The sequence below is a fragment of the Brienomyrus brachyistius genome, chromosome 17 (assembly GCF_023856365.1).
Source record: "Brienomyrus brachyistius isolate T26 chromosome 17, BBRACH_0.4, whole genome shotgun sequence".
NCBI classification, from domain to species: domain Eukaryota; kingdom Metazoa; phylum Chordata; class Actinopteri; order Osteoglossiformes; family Mormyridae; genus Brienomyrus; species Brienomyrus brachyistius.
In genome coordinates, this window is record NC_064549.1 from 13395198 (window position 1) to 13417842 (window position 22645).

At 43.9% G+C, this 22645-nt stretch overlaps 4 protein-coding genes across 6 annotated transcripts in view; 2 read left to right on the plus strand and 2 right to left on the minus strand.

Annotated features, from left to right (window-relative positions):
- The window catches only part of igsf9ba (immunoglobulin superfamily, member 9Ba), a 40591-nt gene extending 35319 nt beyond the window's left edge, over positions 1–5272 (minus strand). Inside the window, exon 1 of the mRNA XM_048980424.1 lies at positions 4804–5272. The gene's annotated coding sequence lies outside the window, so the exon portion shown is untranslated. The remainder of the gene's footprint in view (positions 1–4803) is intronic.
- LOC125711498 (junctional adhesion molecule 3B-like) lies at positions 4882–13924 on the plus strand. Its single transcript, XM_048980432.1, is given in 10 exon segments — positions 4882–5008; positions 8398–8463; positions 8585–8698; positions 8995–9056; positions 9058–9148; positions 9363–9565; positions 9673–9772; positions 10987–11116; positions 11580–11634; positions 11812–13924. Coding segments are annotated over 10 exon segments (906 nt in total). The 5' UTR covers positions 4882–4959; the 3' UTR covers positions 11848–13924.
- On the minus strand, positions 13359–17149 carry thyn1 (thymocyte nuclear protein 1). 3 transcript variants are annotated; one of them, XM_048980434.1, is made up of 8 exons: positions 17077–17149; positions 16404–16447; positions 15721–15905; positions 15567–15635; positions 15396–15488; positions 14974–15069; positions 14609–14759; positions 13359–13743 (listed from the first exon to the last, which is right to left on the minus strand). In XM_048980434.1, exons 2-8 carry the CDS (start codon positions 16435–16437, stop codon positions 13697–13699), a joined length of 675 nt encoding a protein of 224 aa, XP_048836391.1. In that variant the 5' UTR covers positions 16438–16447; positions 17077–17149; the 3' UTR covers positions 13359–13696. The 3 variants fall into 3 exon arrangements, with proteins under 3 accessions (XP_048836391.1, XP_048836390.1, XP_048836392.1); XM_048980433.1 differs by having other exon boundaries at positions 16990–17148; XM_048980435.1 differs by lacking the exon at positions 17077–17149 and adding an exon at positions 16651–16983.
- A 260-nt stretch (positions 17150–17409) lies between these two features.
- Positions 17410–22444, plus strand: acad8 (acyl-CoA dehydrogenase family, member 8). Its single transcript, XM_048980426.1, has 11 exons — positions 17410–17572; positions 18323–18423; positions 18601–18770; positions 18891–19000; positions 19918–19994; positions 20075–20212; positions 20530–20665; positions 20790–20887; positions 21384–21536; positions 21834–21936; positions 22138–22444. Exons 1-11 carry the CDS (start codon positions 17434–17436, stop codon positions 22191–22193), a joined length of 1281 nt encoding a protein of 426 aa, XP_048836383.1. The 5' UTR covers positions 17410–17433; the 3' UTR covers positions 22194–22444.
- Positions 22445–22645: the final 201 nt, after the last annotated feature.

A 22645-nucleotide genomic window follows, 5' to 3' on the forward strand; every position in this document is an offset into this window, starting at 1 on the left:
CCTCCTGCTCTGCCTGCCACACGAGCTGTGACACGATGAGTCACGGAGAGCACACTGCAGCTGAATGAAAGCGTAGAGCGGGAACAGGCGCGGAACCAGCAGCAGGTCCAGTCACACAGCTGCTGAATGATCTGCGGGAGCTCAGGGTCGCTCATCCAGACCCCACAGCCCGATTGTACCGCAGAGCCTGACTGCAGTTTAACATCACAGGGTACACTGGTATTTTAACGGTGCGCCGTTCAGCGGTATAAAATCTCGCAGCACGGAGTTCAACGGTACAAATTTTAACAAATGATATTTTAGCCACGCCGAGCTCGTTGGCATGATGTCACGAAACGAAACATAACTCAGAAACACAGCATGCAGCCGAAACTTGGGCTATTCCCCCCATCCCTTTGGCTAAAAATGGCAAGCGTGGTTATGCAATAAAGCAGACTTAGGTCTGTGTAACTGTCTTCTGCCAGCCTGGGATCACTCCAGTGGCTCAGCTTCCATGCACACCCTTCCGCTTCCCCAACCCATTTGGACTGTGTCTGGTTAGCATTAGCGTGCAATCTGGTGTCACGGAGCGTTATTGGTTAGTGTGCTGATCGGTGGGATTAGCATCTGCTCTCTTCTCTTAAATGCTCGTCACTTAAATTGCTGCCAATACTGATAACTGAGGTTATCATCTATCCATATTCTATCCACTTATTGTGAATGTTTTGGTGCAACGACTGCAGGAGGAAATACATACAAATATGGGGAGAACGTGCATTCTCCAAACAAACACGGACACACATTTTCGTATTCTTATAATTATCGGAAGCATTCATCCATTTCTACGAGAAAAACTCTAATCCCAACAATGCCAACCTCAACCCCTATCCAGCCCTAACATTAATTATAATTAACCAAATGAAATACAAGACTTTTGGCAATTTTTTTGACTAGTCACAGATTATTATAAAATTAAGTTTCCCCTAGTGGGGACCAAAAAAAACTGGTCCCCGAAAAATCAAAATAAAAGGTTATTATCATATTGCCATAATATGATAGATATGCATACCCACGCCCCCCATACACACACAAAGTGGGTACAGAATTCAGACCACCAACCCGAACGCTTTAGGCAGTAGTGTTGAATGCTCTGAGCAACCACGCCACAGAAAACAAATGACCCTTCAAAAATTAGATTCCCTGCTCCAAATCACAAATTATAATAATTTGACTAAATTGCGCGACAAACTGCAAACGGTTCTCCACTACTGTATGGATGAAAGTCTGAAGGGGAACTAAAGTGCTCTGTGGAATTATCGTGTCAGATGTGACATTTATTTAATTTAGCTCTGCTTCCAGCTGAGCTGGCTCTTATCGATCTTTCTGGATATCCACGGAGCCTCCGCGGTATATTCCTGTAACGGCACAAGGGCTGCAACCTTCATGTGCTGATGCCACGTGAAACGCATTTCTGTGCATGGGGTCCTACATCATACCCAACACGCGCGTGAGTTTACACGTCCCACTCGAGAGCTTCTGTTTCCTTTTGCAAATCACTCATCGCACAGATATTATTGCAACATGTGTCAAAAACCTATTGTTAACGTCAACATTGCATGTTGGAACTGTGCATCGATGATCAGAAGAATTATTCCCAAAAGAGCTGCTTAGCTGGTTTATTAGGCAGTGTTACGCTACATCGGTGAGGATGGGTGGTGAAACATTTGTATACTCTGGCTTTTAAGACTTCCCTTTTAAATCGTTTAGATTCTCCATCCTTCTCACACTACTGGTAACAGCATCAGATGTAAAGTGACCAGAGCCTCCAGGACACGTCGGGAAATTCACGGCGCCTTCTTCTGAAGATGCCTCGGACGCCACTTCCCTCGGGTCCTCTGACTAGGAGCGATCTGTGTCCTGGGCTGCTGTCACCCGCTCTCACCAACTGACCCGGGCTGATGCTGACTCACAGGTGCGTCTGCATGTTCAGTGACTCATCTGAGCGGGCTGGGGGCGCAGTGGAGCAGCGGGTCTGTCCCACCTACTTGCATTAGACATGTAGTGTGAGTCACTAACCCCCCCCCCCCCAAACCCCCGCCTCCCACAGCATCAGCTTGCACTCAAACTTATTAGAGTAATGGTGCAACTTACACTGCTTTATTGTGGAGATTGCATTATTTTCATTTTTATTGTGTTTTTATATTTACAGTCATGAAGAACATTTTCGCAGCGTAAGCAACACTTTTTCCAAAATATCTCCCCTAAATTGCTTATCTGCCTTATCACTATCAGTCTAATCCCACCAAAATTGTGTCGGGAATAACAAGCTCTTCCTGTTACTTCTCATTTTACCGATCCGTCGCACACTGGCAAAGGACTCGCTCCTGTAGGTCGCTGGCTCAAATCCCAGGTGGGACACGGCTATAATACCCCCAATAAAGGCACTTAACCTTAGAATGCTCCGGTAAAATATCCAGCTGTTTAAATATTATAATTAATGAATTCGCTTTAGATAAACGAAGAGGCTATGGAGTAACATATAAATATATAAATATCCGCATGGTGGCTGAAATGTGGCGAGACCACTGATCCGCCATCTGTTAATGTCAGCTTGAGAGATAAACAGGAGGAACAGTCTCCGTGTCCGGCCTGAGTACGCCAATGACCTCCCTGCCGCCACCCATTCCCCGGCGTCTTAATGGAAAGCTTAATTTAACTGCCGTCGACCTCAGCCCTTTGCAGGTCGCTATTTCTTGCAAGTTTCCCTCAGTAGCCCCATCACAACTTTCATGTGATCTGACTCGCCTTAAAACGATATCTTTAACAGCTCTGTTAAGAAACCGGTCCTAAACTAATAGCCATGAAAAGTCCCAAACAGGGAAGGATCGCACTCAGTAACAACACAGACATTAAAAACAGTACATTTTTAAATCCAGAATCACGACATACGTCGGCGGAGTCACGGTCACTCCACTTCCCCACACCATTTAAATGGTGGTTTGGCCGCGTCCCAAGCCCAGGCAGAATCCAACTTCTGTGTGCTATAAATTAACCAGCCAGTGAATCTGCGAAATCACGTTTGGAGCAGGACAAGAGAGTGGCTCTGAATGCACCCCTCCAAAAATGCTTTCGTGCCATTGTAAACTAATCAATATTATTGATCGTCTGCACAGAAAATGACGTTGCCATAAAGGAGAGTCAGAAACAATCGTATATTTGCAGTCAGCGGTGGATGCATTATAATTCATAAAACCAAATGGCAAATTTCCAGAAAGGATTTATCACGTATCACAATATCTGTGCAGACAGGGACTCCTTTTTTAGCCACCGGGAACGGCGACATTCGAGTCACGTGGTTTCCCGGGTCTAACCGGATCAGAAGGACGGGCTCGGCCGGGGAGAGCTGCAGAACAACACCTGGGAGGTGGGAGGGGAGCGAGGCGAGCTGATGTCACCCCCACCCCCGGGGCGTGTGGCGGGAACACGGTGCACTTCACTGTGATTCATGTACACCAACATGTGTGACTAGAGATGTGAGTCAGTCCAGCCATATATAAGGTTAAGCACCCCCTACCCCCACCACCACACCCTCAAATCTTGCATACACAATTAATGTACCATGGCATTTTTCATTCCCATGATATTATAGTAAGTTGATAAACAGAATAATAACTAATGTAAAATAACTAATAATTACGACATTTATGGCTTACTTTAATGTGAGTGGGTCTTGTACAATCCTGCTAAATGAATCCAATTAAAACTGCACAAAAGACGGAGTTTATGTAATTTTAACGTGTGAATGTGTTATAATTCTGCTTCCTCAAAGTAAATATTTTTTTATCACAACATTAGCATTAACAGCACTCCGTGTTCGAAGGGGAGTCATGCAGTGACGCAGCAAGCCAATGACGCCATCTATCGGAGGGTCTGCAGGTTGACACATAAATCATTGTGGCTGTGTCACACACTAACATATTACGGTGGAGATGCATAATCTTTCACCACTTCTTATTTGCATTATTTCGTGAGACTGACATGAAGATGACTGACGCAATTCGAAAATTATTCGACTAATTTATTCAGTGAATTGATCATTCAGTTCATACACATATAAACACACATGCAGTACAGGTCTTGTTGGTAGTGCAGTCTTCAGACTGCACACAGTGTTACTGGTCGCTACGTGCTGCATCACTGTGACGGGAAAGCCAGACAACCGTCTCTTGTAACTAAATCTGCATTTTGAACCAAATAAAATTCTTATAATTCAATAATCTCACTTAAAATAAGCTTTTATAGGACTATGAACAGGTAAGCGAAACAGTGTTACACTTGCTAGTTTTATGACCACGACCCTTGTTTATTTTGCAAATGTTCCGTTTTAATTTTAAATCTCTCGATCTATTTTCCAAATATTGGTATGAAATATTAATATTATTTATCAAACAAAACTAGGGATGGAAGAAGTTTGCTAATTTGGAATATGCATTGTGAGAATATACATGACACACATTGAGGGAATGTTTTACAACAGCTTTGGCTGAACATAGGCAGGTTTCCATACAGTGCATCGTGCTTTGATGAAGGTCGGTGCCACAGACTTTATTTTGCAAAAAACAAACGATAAAACCCAAAACAAACCAGTAAATATATTTTAAATGTTTTCATTTGGGAAGCATTATTCATCAAGAACGACGGCGTGGACGGGGATACATGTACCGACATCATAGAAAATGCGCAGCAATAAGTAAATGGTTTCTGATGAAACAGTTTATGATTAAAGTACTAAATCGGTGTAAAATATACACAACAGGTACGTACCGTAGTTGTTCCGCCGTCAAAATAACGCATCAGTGTATGCATTGTAAAGGGACATGGCCGTGCAGGACTGCGGACACCCTGGCATCCTCCCCATAGCCCCAAACGGCTGCCACATGCGCATATTACCCCAGGAATAAAGCGATAATCTCCTCCAAGATGGCGATGCGACGGTCGGTCGGTGCTGCGATCCTCTTCTCAGTGCACCGTGAGTCAATGGCGCGTTTGTCGCGGAGTGCGGATCGCATCCGTATCGTACCTGTATCGTTTTCACCAGTGTGCACGGCAGTTCATTTAGGACTTATACAAAAGATAGCAAATTATTATGCACTTAGCTAAAGGATAGGCTAGCTAAATAATTAGCTTAGGATCAGATGCTGTTTTATTTATTGGTAAAGTAATCAGAACAAGGTTTACGAATCAGTTTAATATACGCTGGTAATTCAGCAGTACAGTGGTAAAGGAGATATACAATTTACTGGTAAAACAGACACACCTGCTTATTATTATTATTATTATTATTATTATTATTGTTGTCCATTATGTTATTAGCGCTTACTGGTGGATGTTGCATTTTGCAGTTTCAGATACTTACGTTGTCTATCTGTGTCCATCTGAGTATATACTATGGTGACAGGTACTACGAGCAGGCTGACCTGAGTATTCTATTGTCCAAACCCCATACCATCAGTTTGGACCTATTTGGACCATATATTTGTAGATTATTTTTTTTCTCATCTATTTGCCAACGTGTGCTCATCTGTAAATGCTATATATTCAGTGTGATACGTTATGTCATGAATAACGTCACATGATGAACAACATGAACACTCATTTTTAGCAATGTATGTTAAATAGTTATTCTAGCTAACAGTTATTATCAGATGAGCAAGGGCATGACGGGAGTTATTTTAAAGCATCCGAGCTACCGGTTGTTTGGAAAGCGGGAACCTGACCGCGTTGGACTGATCGCTCTCCATTGTGGACCAACGCCAAGGACAACGCAGAAGAAGCTTGTCTATGTTTAAGATTCAGACTTTTCATTCATTACTGTGCAAGTTCATTATATTATCATCACTGGGAAGAATGTTACTTTTGGTGAATACAATGCACTAGAGATTTGATCTACTGCCATTCTGTTGTCCCAAAGTGCTGAATTTGGGAATGTCTAAAGATAAAATCTACTGTAATGCAGGCAGCACAGATTCTAAGCCTGTTGTTGTGTCTGGATGCAGTTTGGGCCACAGGCAAATACTGTGGGGCTTTTATGTCATAGTTATTGTTTCAGGCTACAGTACATTTGCATGTATTGTGTTGTGTGTAATGGGTTACATGGGCCAGCTACCTTGGGGGTCCTGGGTGGGCCCAGCCCACTTTATCATAAGACTGCGCTTCTCCTTGTCTGGGCAGATGTCACCCAATGACAATTACATGGGTTTGGACTGTAAGAGGTGTACGTAGAGCCGACCCATGTCAACACAGAGCGAACATGCAAGTAACATTTTGCCCAGTCACTGTGCAGATCTGTTCCATGTCTGACCTGCCTGGAACCATGTTTAGATGTAAAAACACCACATATCTGAAATAACCCACATGATATTTCATTATGATTCATTTTAATACTTGGATCAATCAAGTGTGGAACGATAACACACTAATCAGGACACAGCATACAAGGCAAAGGTGCGTATAAACTGTCGTACGAATTTCCTCCTGCGAAACATAAAAATACAAAACATGTAACAACTCACAGCTCCACAAACTCAATTTTCTTCTGAACATGAAATGCTCTAGAAAAAAAATTACGTTTTAAGTTACTTTTTAAAACCAATGACGAAGCAGTGAAACCGCTAACATAAATGTAACCTGATTGTAAATGTGGTGTGACCGGGGGTTTAATCATCCACAGAAATTTCAGGTCCTGAAAACCCATAATGAGTAATGAGCTGTCTTTAGTGCTCTGAAAGAGGATGCAAAAATACCTCCCCAGAATATGGAGTAAAACAGCTTAGCGCCTCTCTTCTTTTTCTCCCATCTCAGCGATTGTTACTGGCCCCAGAAGCTGCCTCCACCTTCTCTGGGAGGGCCTGGGGGTTAGGGTTAGAATCTTTGGATGGCGGCTAGCAAGCAGCTAACTCTGACAGTCAACACACTGGGGCTCATGTGTCCCCAAAGCTGCCCTAACCAGCATAAAGTGGTCAGAATGTGGGCTGTATTCATTCTCAGCCTTTTGTTTTTGATCTCTACATGAGCACGATGGACGTTCCAATTTTCCAGTTCAGTAGAAAGCGGGGAGTTGATTTTAAGAGCTGATTCATCAGTGTCTGATTTTTTTTCTAAACCGTTTTCTGAAATTGCACCGTAATGAGAGTGTAGTTGTTCTGAAAGGCCAAGCATATTAAAAATGATCACTTTTTTGCGAAGTCTGAGCTTGTAGGTCTGTAAGCCAGGCCACACTGGGGATCTGTTGCAATGGAACAATCTGATAATGTGTTTGTAACATAAACGCTGTTTTTTCACTGTGTTTCACTGATCGGTTACCCTTTCTCGTATTTCCATTATGGGCTTTTTGTGGATGAACCCTGTGTCCAGACCAGCGAGAGTCAGACACAGTCAGATGCAGACAGACCCCGATGCTTTTTACCTGTCTGGCGGACTGCACACTTCGGGAAGGGCACTTCGCAACAAAATCGAATCGAGCCGAAATGATCTTAATGGATCTGAAACACTGCCAGGTGCAGCCGTGTGGGTTAACACTGTGCTCTTGCTGAACAAATAAAAGATTTGAATCTGCCCTTAGATGAGCATCACAGCGCAAAACAATTACTAGGTATAAAATAAACATTGATATTGAAAATATGTTCTGTAGCTCCTAATGACAATTTATAGCACGGAGTGATTAGTTTACCTGGAATCATTTATTTTTAATGTCAATACTGAGATTAAAAAAAAAAAACTACAGTAACACTTACCTTAAAGCTGTGAGCTATAATAGATCCTCCATAATACATTGTATTGGTCGGTAAAAGAATTAATAAAGCATTATAGCATCTCTAATGACACTCATAATGTGTCATAGTGTTGATTATCATATTTCATAAGCTCCAATGAAGCTGTCATCTATAATGCACTACAGATACCTTCATAATGCATTATAATGGTCAGTATAAGAAGTAATAGAGCATGATAGCATCTCTGTTGATTGTTATAAGGCATTATAGTGTTGATTAGAAATTGTTTCCATGGCGGTACCCTTTTCGGTGGCTTGGGCGTTTGCATGTTCTGGCTGTGCTATATGCACTTTCACTGGGTGCTCTTCTTATCTGGGTGCTTTTCACTGGGTGCTTTGCTATTGTGTGTGTGTCCTGTAATGGACTGGCTTTCTATCCAGAGTGTCCCCTCCCTTGAGTCTTATGTCTCCTACAGTGGACTTGATGCCTCCATGACCCAGTGTGCGAATAAGTACAACACAGTTTGTCCGCTGCATACATTGTAAAGATTCCAGTGAGCAGTGAGCAAAAAGACTTTGTCATTGAGTGGTGCTTTTATGCATGGATGGATAATGCATGTGGGTTTGAAATTGTCTTTCTTTTCCAGTCATCTCGACATTTGCTGTAATACTCAGAACCACAAGCAGCAGCCTGTGGGCTAATGAGTATGAATGTAAGTATGAGCTGCAGGCCTCTGGCTGAGCATGGAAATCGGCATGTTTGTCACTGAACATTTGTGGTTTCCGGCTTGTGATTACCTGAGGAAATAAGATCCATCCCCTCTCCCTGTCCAGCAACTGAGCTCTCCTGTCTGATCGAGTCCATCTCCACTAACAATCCCAGAATTGAATGGAAGAAAATTACAAATGGAAAACCCAGCTATGTTTACTTTGAGAAACACATTTCGAGTAAGTTCACATCCATTTCAGGCACTGCTTGTGTACGCATCCATTTTTGTGTGAAAAATTTGCAGTGGTGGTGCAGTGGACCTGCTGTGTGGCACTTAAATCGGAGGTGCCCCACGCTTATGACATAAGTCATCATAGCTCATGAAATTTAACATGGTGTTTGTAAACCACGTTGACCTTGACGTTAGAATGATGCCGTTTCATGTTGTGTTAATCTGTTTAAGTGTCTAAGTCACAGCCATACATTCAAGCTGATGTCTTCTAAGTAGCAGTTGGGCTCAATGTTTGACTTGCAGGGGATTTGGAGAACAGAGCATACCTCAAAGAACCTGCAACTCTAGTGATCACCAATGTTACCCCGCTCGGACACTGCCCAGTACCGCTGTGAGGTCACAGCCCACTTGGACCAGAGGACCTTTGATGAAGTTTTGATTGACCTGGTTGTTAGAGGTATCTTTACCCTTTGTAGCCTGGAATTACTGAATTCCTGTTATTGATTGTGCTTATTTTTAGCAGCATTTTTAAAAGCATTGAACCGTTAAGGCGTCTTTGGTAACCATAGAAATGTTGAGGAGCTGTTCTGAGGTTTGTAACCTGAGATGTACTGGCCACATGAGTGAAAGCCACGTCAGTTCAGCTGAGGCGCGTGTGTGTGGGACTGCAGTGCGACCAGTAGGACCCAGGTGTGGGGTGCCCCGGGCGGTGCCTGTGGGTCGGCCAGCGGATCTACGCTGCTCGGAGGGCGAGGGGTTCCCGAAGTCGCGGTACCACTGGTTTCGAAACCGAGAGGAAATTCCCCTGGACCCCAGGAGCAACCCGCGGTTCTTCAACTCCTCGTACACGCTGAACAGGGAGACCGGCAAGTTGGTGAGCTGCTGAGGCAGACGGGCGGGGCTTTTGGGTGGAGAGATAGTGGGCCCTAGGCAGGCTTTACAGTAATGTTGCAATGTTACAATGTTGCTTTCCCTCTCCAGTCATTCAGGGTGGTGTGGAAGGAGGATTCGGGGGAGTATCACTGTGTGGCGAAGAATGAAGCTGGGCACGCAGAGTGTGCTGCACAGACCATGGAAGTGTGTGAGTGTACATAGCTGTTTCACATCCCCAGGTATATGTAGATGCCCAGCGAGGTTCTGGTGCCTACGTGCTGTTTCACATCCCCCCAGTATAGATGCCCAGAGGGGTTCTGTGGGTAAATGCTGGTGTAACTCCCCCAGTGTAGATGTCTGGAGAGGTTCTGTGCCTACCTGCTGTTTCACATCCCCCAATATAGATGCCCAGAGAGGTTCTGGTGCCTACATGCTGTTTCACATCCCCCAATATAGATGCCCAGAGAGGTTCTGGTGCCTACACGCTGTTTCACATCCCCCAGTATAGATGCCCGATGAGGTTCTGTGCCTACACGCTGTTTCACATCTCCCGGTGTAGATGCCCAGAGAGGTTCTGGTGCTTACATGCTGTTTCACATCCCCCAATATAGATGCCCAGAGAGGTTCTGGTGCCTACACGCTGTTTCACATCCCCCAGTATAGATGCCCAGTGAGGTTCTGGTGCCTACACGCTGTTTCACATCCCCCAGTGTAGATGCCCAGAGAGGTTCAGGTGCCTACCTGCTGTTTCACATCCCCCAATGTAGATGCCCAGAGAGGTTCTGGTGCCTACATGCTGTTTCACATCCCCCAGTATAGATGCCCAGTGAGGTTCTATGCCTACACGCTCTTTCACATCCCGCAGTGTAGATGCCCAGAGAGGTTCTGTGGGTAAATGCTGCTCGAAATCCCCCAGTATTAATGCCCAGAGAGGTTCTGGTGCCTACCTGCTGTTTCACATCCCCCAGTGTAGATGCCCAGAGAGGTTCTTTGGGTAAATGCTGCTCGAAATCCCCCAGTATTAATGCCCAGAGAGGTTCTGGTGCCTACCTGCTGTTTCACATCCCCCAGTGTAGATGCCCAGAGAGGTTCTGTGGGTAAATGCCGGTCTAACTCCCCCAGTATAGATGCCCAGTGAGGTTCTGTGCCTACCCGCTCTTTCACATCCCGCAGTGTAGATGCCCAGAGAGGTTCTGGTGCCTACATGCTGTTTCACATCCCCCCAGTATAGATTCCCAGCGAGGTTCTGGTGCCTACGTGCTGTTTCACATCCCCCCAGTATAGATGCCTAGAGGGGTTCTGTAGATAAATGCCGGTCTAACTCCCCCAGTATAGATGCCCAGAGAGGTTCTGTGGGTAAATGCTGCTCGAAATCCCCCAGTATAGATGCCCAGGGAAGACCTGAGTCTGCATCTTTTTCAGATGAAGTCAGCTTGGTGGGGAAGGTTCTGGGTGCGCTGCTGCTGGTTGGTGCCCTGCTGGTCGTCACCCTGGGCTTCTGTTACGCCTATAAGGGAGGTTATTTTGTCCAGAGGAGTGAGGCCAGAGACAAGTGAGTCAGAACAGTGAGAGGAGCGAGATGTGTGCATGTAGTTAGCATTCTTTTCTTCAGTACTGTCCAAAGCTCATTTGAAGTCGAAGCTGGGACAGTCAACAGCGTTATTTAACATACAACATACCAACACCTGGTTAGCATAGCATATGAAATGCCACACGATACAAATGGTTCCCTCCATAATTCTGGCAACATCCTAACATTTCCAACACACTAGAATTAAACAGCTTATCTATCCATCCATGTTCCACATTGTTCATTTAGTACTGGGTCACTGTGTTGTTTGAATATGTCGTCAAAATGTAAAAACAAATAGAATTTTTAAAGCATTTCTTGCAGATTGACAAATTGTGTCCCCGATAGTCTTATATAGATCCATCTTTTCTAGAAAGGCAGATAGGACACGTACAGTCTGCTATAAATGCTAACCTGATGCAATCGATGATGAATTTTCCTTCAGCTACAAAGCTTCTGAGAGCAAAGACCCGGTGGATTGCATCACACCGGAAGATGAGGTGAGACAACACTAGGGGGCTCAAGATTTTAAACCATTAAAGTGACATGTTACTGTATAACTTTGTGCCCGAGTATTAGTTGTGCGATAAGATCATTTTGAGAATGTGCAGAAGGTATCAGAGAAAGAGGGACGAGAAGTGAGCAACACAGCCTGCTTTTCACGTGTCTTTCTGCAGGCCGGTTTCCGACACAAATCCTCGTTCATCATCTGAGGAGGACGAGGGTCAAGCAGGCTTGCGAAGGTGGTGTGGGTGGAGCCTGTAGACCTGCAGCCCGGTGGCCAGGCTCTATGGCAGCAGCAGAGTGCCAAAAAGGTGACCTAACCCACAGCAAATTCCACGATTTGTTTTCTTCCCGTGTTACGACTGTGTGAACTAATCATTTTTACAGATCAGCCGTTTTATATATCAATAACATGTCTTCCACAAAGTTCTTTTATCTGGTTTGTACAGCTGACAGTGATTATGCTGTTCCTTTTTATTCTTCGGCTAAGCAGAGCTGAAGCTTGTATCCAAAGCAATGATTTTATTCATTTATATACCTATATATATATATATATATATATATACTGGGCAAATTCAGGATGCTCTGCCCCCAAGACTCTAAGACCATATTCTTAAACTCCGGGTCCGTGGTGCCTGTTAATTTTCCAACAATCTTGTCTGACTCTTTTGATGGTATTTTTTATAAAACCAGATTTAAGCTTATATTTTATATTTATAAAACTTTACCCAATGAACAACTGAGCAGGTGTACTACGGGACATTCTTCATACTCTGTATACGTTAATCGGTTAATAGATTTCGTTATCACTTCGTCAGTAGTTATCTTTTAGATAACATCAGCACTCTGTAGCCAATACATTGACTGTTTTTTAGTCATTGGCTACACTGTTTCAAGAGAAATGTCTATTTTTAAATGCATGTAAATTGTCTGTTTTACTTGACTGCAGAATCTTAATTACCTTTGGCTTCAAATAGAGTGTCCACTTTTAGATACAAGCTCATCTTGTAAGCAGTGTAGAAGCAGACAGGATGCTAGTCAGACTGTAATGTTTATCTTTGTATTCCATCACTGCAATGGATTCCTTGCAATTTAGCAATGTAATAAGTTGCATACGTGTCACCATCATTATTATCATGCATAGGCTCATAATGCTTGATAACCTTCTGATCTCGGCACATCCGCTGTAATTTATCACTGCTTCAAGCCATAATCAAACACCTACTGATCTGCATACTTATTACAGGTTTCAGTGTTACAACAGTCGTTTAATTTTAGGAGCCAAAACTTGCTTTGTTCATTGCTGATCATGTATAACTTCTCCAACACACTGTTGTATTCAGTCCTTAACAGTGAATGTCCTGCCAGTGGTCAGACCATCTCAGTGTCACCCCCCTTGTGGGTGAAACTGTGCGTACATATTTTATAATGAAAGCTTCTCACGGTGTCAGTGTTTGCTAGCTTTAAGCTCCTAAATGCCTCTCATCCTTCACAATTTCCAAAACAACTTCAAAGAGAACAGCCCTTAATTCCAGAAATCATTCCAAATGGAATCTTATTTCCAGTGCAGAAAATTTTCTGAAATTCTGGTCCTTGAAAATAAGAGGTTTTCTGAGCAAACCAAATACCATATTACTGCCCATGCCAGTAAATCTGGCCCAGAGTAGTGAATTTCGTACCAGACAGAATGTGCTAAAATCAAGTTGCACAACCCAGTAAATACAGGACAAATTTACTGCCGGTGCTTTAATTGTGGCATTCAAGGTTTCAGCAAACAATCTCTGCAGCATTACAACTCTTTTTTCATTGGAAAATGTATGTTGATGATTTGATCTATGCACCTGTAACAGGTGAGCTAGCTTTTAGCCTTTATAACTGGTCGCTATGTTTTGGATTCATGGAAAATAAACACACTACCGGACTGAGTGTTACAAGAAGAGTTTGAAGGAAAAAAGCAATCACATGCACCCAGGCTAGAGACTGTTATAAAGAGTGCAAATGCCCTTGAAGGGATGCCATCACACGGTCTGTCCAGGGGAGGGAAACAGGCCTGCATCCCTAAATGGGATCTCTGTCCTCCAGACTCAGCACAAAGTCAAACTCTTCTGAAAAAGCAGAAAAACAAAACAGGAATCAGAAACACCAGCAGCAGTACATGCTACAGCCACGTCGAATAGTCATGCCAGCGTGCAGCAGGTGTTAGGATCCGGTGCAGTGAATGCAGTTTGTATTTTGACCATGTTGACTCTTCGCTGATTAAACACTGTGGGCAGTCAACTGTCGAAACGTCTGTGTGTCTTTATTGAAGGGTATAGACCTCTAGCCTTTCAGGATAGAAGATATACAGCTCTGCAAAAAAATTAAGAGACCAAGAGGTTGCTTCCAAGCTCAAAATTTCTAAAGACAGTAGTGCGGAAGAACAGAAGTGACTTTCTAATGCCAGAGTGGACAGTTTCTTAAGAATATTAGGATGATATCAAATGACCTTCAAAAGGAATGGGAAACATTAAGTGCAGGTGTGAAGTGCACTGCTAGGACAGCTCATGTCAGGGTCCTAGAAGCAGGACTGAGGTTCCATAAAGCAGGGAAGAAGCCCTTCGTTAACGGAAAACAGAGAAGGACCACATTATTCATAGGCGCAAACCCATAAACTGAGTGAAACAAAAAAAAGGTGTGCTGTGGTCTCTTAATTTTCTCCAGAGCTGTATTTGACAGGTCTATTGTGGATCTAAGACAATTCTCAGTGCCTCAAGTGACCAATCGATAATTATCACCCAAAACAAAAAAACACACACACACACATATATTATATATATATTGGTTATATTATGAGCAAATTTGTATATACGCTATATATAAATTAATATACATATGCACTGAGAAATCTGTTATATATCGTACACATCGATAATCATACATATCATACATCTCACCGCATACATAAAGGCCCTACAAGGTTAAGGTACAGACCTGCAGTGAGCGGCTGCACTGACAGCCGTGCTCTAGTGCAGAGAGCCAGCTTCCTGAGGGCCCCGCCCTCCGCCTTATGCTGCAGGTGGTACTTCTTCAGCTCAGCCAATGGGAGGAAGCGCTTGGTCATCCTCTCAAACCGCACGTCCACCTGGATGGCAGCATGGGAGGATGTGGAAAATGAGTGGAAGTGGACCTGGCACATGGCCACCTAGACAGGATCTCCGGTATCGACGGATCCGACGAGACGCGGGGGATAACAGCAAGCACAAAACGCACGCACTCAAAACACAGATGGCTTCAATTTAGGCTGCAGCTAGTTTTCTGCTATTTTTTTTACATAAAATCAGACAGAAAATCCTGACCATAAACCACTTGGGGTTTTCCAGCTTGCTGGAAGCATCGTAGTGGGCGTCGCTCCTGTCAAACTGCGTGTGATCCACATATGCCTCCTTGACAATCTATAAAACAAACACAGCTTGTGAAATAGTCTAAAATCATACTGTGAAAATAATAAATAATAATGCTTCAACCTGGGCCAATTAGGACATCAGTTTGTTTATTTCCTAAAGCAAGTAAAACACAGACTTGTTACAGGCTGCATGATTTGAATTTTAAATAACTGGACAAATCCATTTTCAAATTATATTTATATCATGATTATAATTTTTTCCCCGTTACTGGTGGCACAGAGTATCTGGCCTGCGATGGACCAGCATCCTTCCAGGCACATTCTCCTGTCTAACAACCCAGTGTGGTGCCTCCACATTACAGCTCTCATTCACACCTTCATGAGCCCGGCGATTCCAGGCTCCTTACAGTTGCTGTGGTAGAAGAAGGCCACCTGCTCTACCTTCATGTCCCTCATGAAGTTTCGAGCCTGCAGGAAGGAGTCACCGACTGAACATTAGGGGATACTCCTACTCCTCACAAGTGAGAGAAACAACCCTCTTCTTACCTGGTAGTTTCTAACTCCATCCCAGCATCCTGTCTGACTGGGAAGAGCTTTGAGGTCCTCGATTCCAAACTGCAGATTCCAAACAAACAAACAGTTTGACACACTTGTGTTGCACATTCTGACTGGCTGACTAGTCTGTTGGCATGGAGATCACCTTAACATCTACGCCATTTTCAAAGCGGCTCTCCGGTTCTGACTTCATCAGCCAGTGGCAGTAGGCCGCTTTACCAACTGCTGCATCTCTGTTTGCCCCTTCCTCCTTCCCAGCACACTTGGATTTTTGAGTCTTTTTCCTCCTAATCTCTGTTTCCTGGTCTGGGGTGGTCTCTGCAGATTTAGCTGTGGATTCACCATTTTAGATAGGTAAATTTAGTTTTTAAAATATAAAACAATGGCTTTCTTGTATTAATTCAACATAAATGCTGGTTAAGTGCATGACGTTCATGTAGTTATACATAGAAAATCTCTTCCTTCCTGTAATTTCTATAGTTTAATGTTATTAGGGCACTATATAGAATAATGTTACAAACTTCTCTGATTAAATATAGAGAAACCATATATTAGCAGCTAAGTGGCTCTGGGTAGCACAGCAGCTGCACACCTTGAATCCTGAGGGTTAAAATCACAGCCCCGCTTCATCTGTGGAATTCGCATGTTTACTGCGTGTTGTGTGGGTAAACTCCCGCAATGCAAAAAGGGCGCTATGTGAACTGACATCTCTAAATTGCCCGTTGTATGCACTATGCAATGGATAAGTGCGCTACGTATGCTGCTATGTATACCAAGCGAGTATTTAAAACACGCCATAAAGGATGTTACCCTTTAAAAGTAACTTACCTGGTCTTCCTCGAGCACGCTTCTTAGGCGGCATGTTGCATATTCTATTGTACAGAACAAATGGCCTTTATTTTTCATTTGCATTCTATAGTTATTACGGCATGGCATCGATAGATTTCGAAGAATTCAAATTAACCACGAACCGAGTAATGACGTTTTATTTAAGATGATTTTGAAATCTATTTCACTTAAACCTCATACAATATGTAGGTCGATCAAAAAAACATCACTTTCCAAAAAGAAATACCTTTTACGTATGATGCGTCATGACTGACCTACATATTCCGCGAAGCATGGTTGCTGCGTGCGTGACGCATTTCTTACGCTGCAAACACATTGTACTGACTGTTCAATTGTCCAAGTATCGAGCCCTGCAGTAATCAGTGCTTTTCAAATTCACAAGAACGAGACAGTTGTTATTTGGTGTTATTAAGTGTGAAATGTGAAACTGCACGTTGCAAAGCAGATTAAATACACTCCTCATTGTTAATATGCGGCAAGCAAACGACGCAGATCAACGAGACTCAATCTACAAACATAACTCATGAAATCGAGAGTAGTAGAGGCAAGGAAAACATATACTTACTAGGCTAGTCCTAAGAGAATTTTGAGAAAATAATTTTTAAAAGAAGAACTGTAATCAATGAAAACGAAAAGGGCAAATTTAATTTACCGGTAATGTTAGTCCCTCTATCGACCAATTTAACCATGTAGACTACATTACCCATAACTGATGGTTAGATCGTCATAGGCTAGATCATGGGTCGGCAGATTTCACTGCTGAAACACATATTAATCAGTTATCAATTAATCAATTACCATGTTTAGTAGGTGTGTCTCAGTAGGGAAATCTGTAAAATGTTACAAATTGGTCCTGCAAGACTGCAACTGGGAAACCATGGACTAGATATTGTCGCATTGAACAGTGAGACTACATTACCCATAACCGAGGGGGTATGCGGTGACCATCGTCATTGTTGTCGTAAACCTTTGAAACACTACAGAAACTACATTACCCATAATACAGAACATGCGCCAAAGATCCTTGGGAGTCATGGCGTTAGCTGGAAGGCTGTTAAATGGGTTTAGGTTGAGGCACTGTACTAGTAGAAGTATCGGTTTAGTATTTAGTAGCGTACAAAGGCGAGGAATTGCATCGTGCATAGACCGTAAGCCTTATTTCTTTACATCGTTTTGGAATTTTTGTTAACCAAGGTTACGAAATGTCCTGTAGTCAAATGACTTTACGTTGACCATGTAGTCAAACGTGATCTAAGTGGATTTATAAAACGCGCATGTCACGTTTCTAAGTTGTTTAATAAACCAACTACGTGAAGAGTAACTAATTGAAGTGGCGTACTGTTTCTGTATGTGGGTAGTACTGGTTTCACCAACATAGCTAATTCATGAGTTTTCACTAACTGGTTTACTCCAGCTTCTGAATGAGCTTAATAGCGTTGACTAGGCACACATATTTGCGCAAATTAACCCCAAATTCCGTGTGTTATTTTTAAATTGTGAAATGCGAAGCCATTCGGCGTTCATGTCGGCTGTATTGTAACCGCCTGTCATTGATAATAAATCTTTGAAACTAACTGCCACGTTCATCAGTTGTGTATCAGCAAGCAATCGGTTTCCTTGCCCCTTTAACATCGAGATATTACATCTGGATCAGTCACAGAATGTGTTGTTTATTGTGATTTGGTGATAAACTTTTAGAAAAACCAACAGTACTCGTGAAAAGAATATCCTATTGTAATATTGACAAGTGTGACCTTGGTAAACGTGTATATTGATTAAATCACATAAACTGACGTTTTGTATAAAGTAATCTAAAGCTGTGCAGGGAACAGGCATTGTGTAGGGTCATATTTTGGCGTTTGAAGGTGTTTGACTGTAGCAGTGTCTTCTGATTACAGCTTCAATAGGACTCTCAGATGAACAGAAGGAGTTCCAGAAAGTGGCCTTTGACTTTGCTGCCAAAGAAATGGCACCACACATGGCTGAATGGGATGAGAAAGTAAATTTATTATCTCTTATCGTCCTGAGACCCATGTAGGGACTCTCTAATGGTGATATTCTGGTTGACACTGACGATGCATGTGATTTATTTCATAGCATGATAGAATAATATTCTCTGGATGTTGATATGTGAATATGAAAATGACTGTGTTGCACCCCCTTCCCTGTACAAAAGGAAGTGTTCCCAGTAGAGACCATGCGGAAAGCAGCACAGCTTGGGTTTGGGGGGATCTACGTGCAGCCGGACGTGGGAGGGTCGGGCCTTTCCCGCCTTGATACGTCCATCATCTTCGAGGCGCTATCCACGGGCTGCACCAGTACCACGGCCTACATGAGCATCCACAAGTGAGCCTCCTTATTGTAGACCTTTGAATGTGACCTTGGGCGCATCTCTCCTTTCGTGTTCAGGGGGCACCTGTTTCTCTCAGGAATAATGGCTGTGCATGACGGATGCTTTATCCGCAGCATGTGTGCCTGGATGATAGACACGTTCGGCAGCCCTGAGCAGAGGAAGACGTACTGTCCTGATCTCTGTTCCATGCAGAAATTTGCCTCCTACTGCCTTACTGAGCCTGGTGAGTACAACACCACCCCCCCCCCCCCCACCCCCGCCCCGTGAAGGAGAAAGGAGACCAGACAAAGTCATTGAGGCTGCTAGGCATTTGTTTCTGTTTATTTTGCGTAATGATGTGTGTCCTTCCGGTGTCAGATGATTGTTTCACAAGCTTGAATCCCATGAGTCGTTCTTGTATTTGTCCTGTCCTGTTCTACTGTTTGTTCTGTTCCCCGATGCCCTACCCTGCAACTGTAGTGCAAGAATTTCACCGTGTTCCTCGGAACATTTGACAGTAATGCCGCGTTCCATTTACCTTGGAGGTCAGAATTCAGAGCTGGGAATAACCTCATGCTGGTTCCAGTACAACAATTCCGAAAAGCCATTTAGCAATGCCAGGGACCCGTTTCAAGTAGCAGGATTTCTTGCGTACCTGGATTACTTGTCGGGTTTAACGTAGCCAAGTTTACATGGACTTTATCTTCATTCACTTTAATTTAGCCCAGACTGCCTTAAATCCAACATGTTTTCCGGCTAAGCAAGAAATCGTGCTTTCTGAAACAGGTTAATTGTTTGCCATTATTAGCAATACCATCTGATAATACATTACGTGGTGTTTTGCACATACAAACACTGTAGCAACACTGTGTGTATGACCAATTTAATGAGCTTCAAATAAGAATTAAGTGCTAATAAACAGTATATAACCAGAGCTTTCACTTCTGCTGACGAAGGGCGCAGCCATCTTGAATTCTCAGGGTCAGGGTTGCAGAAGCGTCTCCGACTTTCAGAGTCGGAATTCTGACTTTAGAGGGCGTTCCATTTGAAATTTCCGACTACCAAGTTTAAATGGAACACAGTATAAAACATGAAACTTGAGTTTGCTGGAGAAGTGGAAGGTCTACTCTAACGTGCAGCTGCTTCCTTCCGCATTTGCAGGAAGTGGCAGCGATGCGGCCTCCTTGCTGACCAGCGCTCAGCGCAAAGCCGACCACTATGTCCTCAATGGTTCCAAGGTACCGCGGAAGCCGGAACAGGTCACCTGGGATCTGGGACCCTTATCCCCTGTATTCACTCCTGTCTTTGCCCTCTACAGGCCTTCATCAGCGGTGCGGGCGAGTCAGACGTGTATGTGGTCATGTGCCGCACTGGGGGAAAGGGACCCAAGGGCATTTCCTGTCTGGTGGTGGAGAAGTCTACACCTGGATTGAGCTTTGGAAAGAAGGAGAAGAAGGTTGCGTATTTTATGTTTTAAAAAAAAAAAAAAAAAACTACTTTTGGTGCATTTATTTTTTGTTTGTCCCCCTGATCCAGGGCACAGATCTTTTTAGTAACTATTATGTCGACTTTCCTGTCTTGGGTTGTTTCCCGCAATGTGCCCGTAGCTTCCGGGATAGGCCCCCGCAATCCAGAAGGATAAGCGGTTTAGAAAATGGATGGATGGATTATGTTTACTTAAAGGGAAACGTCCACCAGAGGGCAGAGTTGACTCTGTGTTCATGCTATGCTCCAGTATGTGTCGTTCTGATAGAACCTGTTTGCTTAAAACAGGTAGGCTGGAACTCCCAGCCAACACGTGCCGTCATATTCGAGGACTGCACTGTGCCAGCAGCCAATCGACTTGGTCAGGAGGGCGAGGGATTCAACATTGCCATGAAGGGCCTCAACGGAGGCAGGATTAACATCGGTCGGTTTGTGCAGCCGTCCGGGTCGCAGGTGCAGTAGTCCTGCAAGCTCAGGTCTGGGGGGTTGGGGGGGGGGGGTGTTCCCTGCGATAGGAATGTGTATGAGTTGGTCGCTGGTTCCCTCAGCCTCCTGCTCCCTGGGTGCCGCCCATGCCTCCGTCCAGCTGGCCAGGGAACACCTGACTGTGCGGAAGCAGTTTGGGGAGACGCTGTCTAAGAGCCAGGTACAGAACACGGCCTTTTGGCAGGCGGCTGCGCGTGGTGCCGGCTGTATGCGGCGCCGGCTGCGCGCGGCGCCGGCTGTATAAACTTATTATAATATAAACATTAATAGACAACACTTATGGTAAAAAAAAAAATTAGATGTGGATAAATATTAAGTACTGTTGTGCTTGAAATTTATGTAATTTCTTCAGGGTAATCTGCTATATTCAGTACTTATTCGTGAATAACATGTTTTTCTGCATGCTTTGACTCACTGTTTTTGGGGAATTAAGGACGCAATCAACCCCTCATTAATTGGAATGGCAAAACAGACAACATTGATAGGGTGGAATGGTGTAGAATTGTGTAGTGGGATCTGCTGGGCTGTGTGAGCGGTGAGTTGTGGGCGAGTGCGGTGGGATCTGCTGGGCTGTGTGAGCGGTGAATTGTGGGCGAGTGCGGTGGGATCTGCTGGGCTGTGTGAGCGGTGGGTGAGTTTTGAGTGGCACCCCTCAGTTCCTGCAGTTCCGCCTGGCTGAGATGGCGACCCGGCTGGTGGCGTCGCGACTGATGGTGAGACAGGCGGCTGCCTCACTGCAGGAGGGCCGGGATGATGCTGTGGCCCTCTGCTCCATGGCTAAGCTCTTTGCTACGGATGAGTGCTTCACGGTGAGGTTCCCATGGCGACTGGCTCAGACAAGGATTACACTTTACAGTCACCCAATATACTAATAAATTGGTGGCAGCGTCTTTAGCAAAAAAATTGCTTACTTTCTTTATTCCCCAAGTTTAATAAGCTGACGCGTCCCTCCCGGTGTAGCCTGTGGATGTCCTGAAGGCTTCTTATTTTTAAGTGGCTCCCTAACCCAGTAGATAATGATGCTCAGCAGCGCTCTTCCGGATGCAAGTTGTCTGCTCCCTTTTGTGTGACTGTTAAAAAGACGAGATTGATTCCCCATTCCACAGATCTGCAACCAAGCTCTCCAGATGTTTGGGGGCTATGGTTACCTCAAAGACTTCCCTGTCCAGCAGTACGTGCGAGACCTCAGGGTGCACCAGATTCTGGAAGGTAAGAATGCAACCAGAATCGTCCTCCGTACTTAGTGTTAGTGAGCGTTGATGTGCTTGAGCAGAAGCCTGCTGATTTACATTAAGCTTGTTAGATTTTGTGTCTGTAAATTAGTACCCTGTCATCTGTTGCTCAGTTCAGATGGTATTATTGACTGGTCTTAGATCATGTGGTTACTCATGTGGTTTCTCATTCCCTCAGGTACAAATGAAGTGATGCGTATGATCATCTCCAGGAGCCTGCTGACGGACTCGTAAGCTGTGCTACCTAAACAAGACTCCGTCTCTGACATCACTGTGTGGGAGGAACGTCTAGTTTTCACAGTTGTCATATAGTGATAAATATAGAAATGTCCCTTCAGTGTTTTGCGGTGAATAATGTCAAGAATCTTGCACAAGCTGAGCTACAGTCTTCCCTGGTCCTACGGCTGTGACGCTGGGTTTGGGATTGGAGCCGCTTCAACCGAAAATGTTACCTCTGCATTTCTCAATAAAATCATCGAAATTTTTATTTTAGTCAACATTTTTCGGTTGACTTTCGTCCTCTTAAGTCTATCCTTTTCAGTTTTATCGACTTCATCCCTGTCTCTGAAAGCAGTTGTTCATAGTGTGTTATGATTTACACACACTTTCCCACGTCCCATAATTGTGTTTGTGCACCTTCTGTTCTCCTTGTTTTATGGTCTCTTTAATCCATATTTAAAAGATGA

Excerpts from the sequence above, each read along its gene's own strand:
- acad8 (XM_048980426.1), top strand. The coding sequence starts at position 17,434 with ATGCGCCAAAGATCCTTGGGAGTCATGGCGTTAGCTGGAAGGCTGTTA. Across the intron at positions 19,001-19,917 it reads CTACTGCCTTACTGAGCCTG|GAAGTGGCAGCGATGCGGCC; the intron begins GTGAGTACAACA and ends CCGCATTTGCAG. Across the intron at positions 21,937-22,137 it reads GGTGCACCAGATTCTGGAAG|GTACAAATGAAGTGATGCGT; the intron begins GTAAGAATGCAA and ends TCATTCCCTCAG.
- thyn1 (XM_048980434.1), bottom strand. The coding sequence starts at position 16,437 with ATGCCGCCTAAGAAGCGTGCTCGAGGAAGACCAG. Across the intron at positions 15,636-15,720 it reads AAAATGGCGTAGATGTTAAG|TTTGGAATCGAGGACCTCAA; the intron begins GTGATCTCCATG and ends TGGAATCTGCAG. Across the intron at positions 15,489-15,566 it reads ATGGAGTTAGAAACTACCAG|GCTCGAAACTTCATGAGGGA; the intron begins GTAAGAAGAGGG and ends TCCTTCCTGCAG.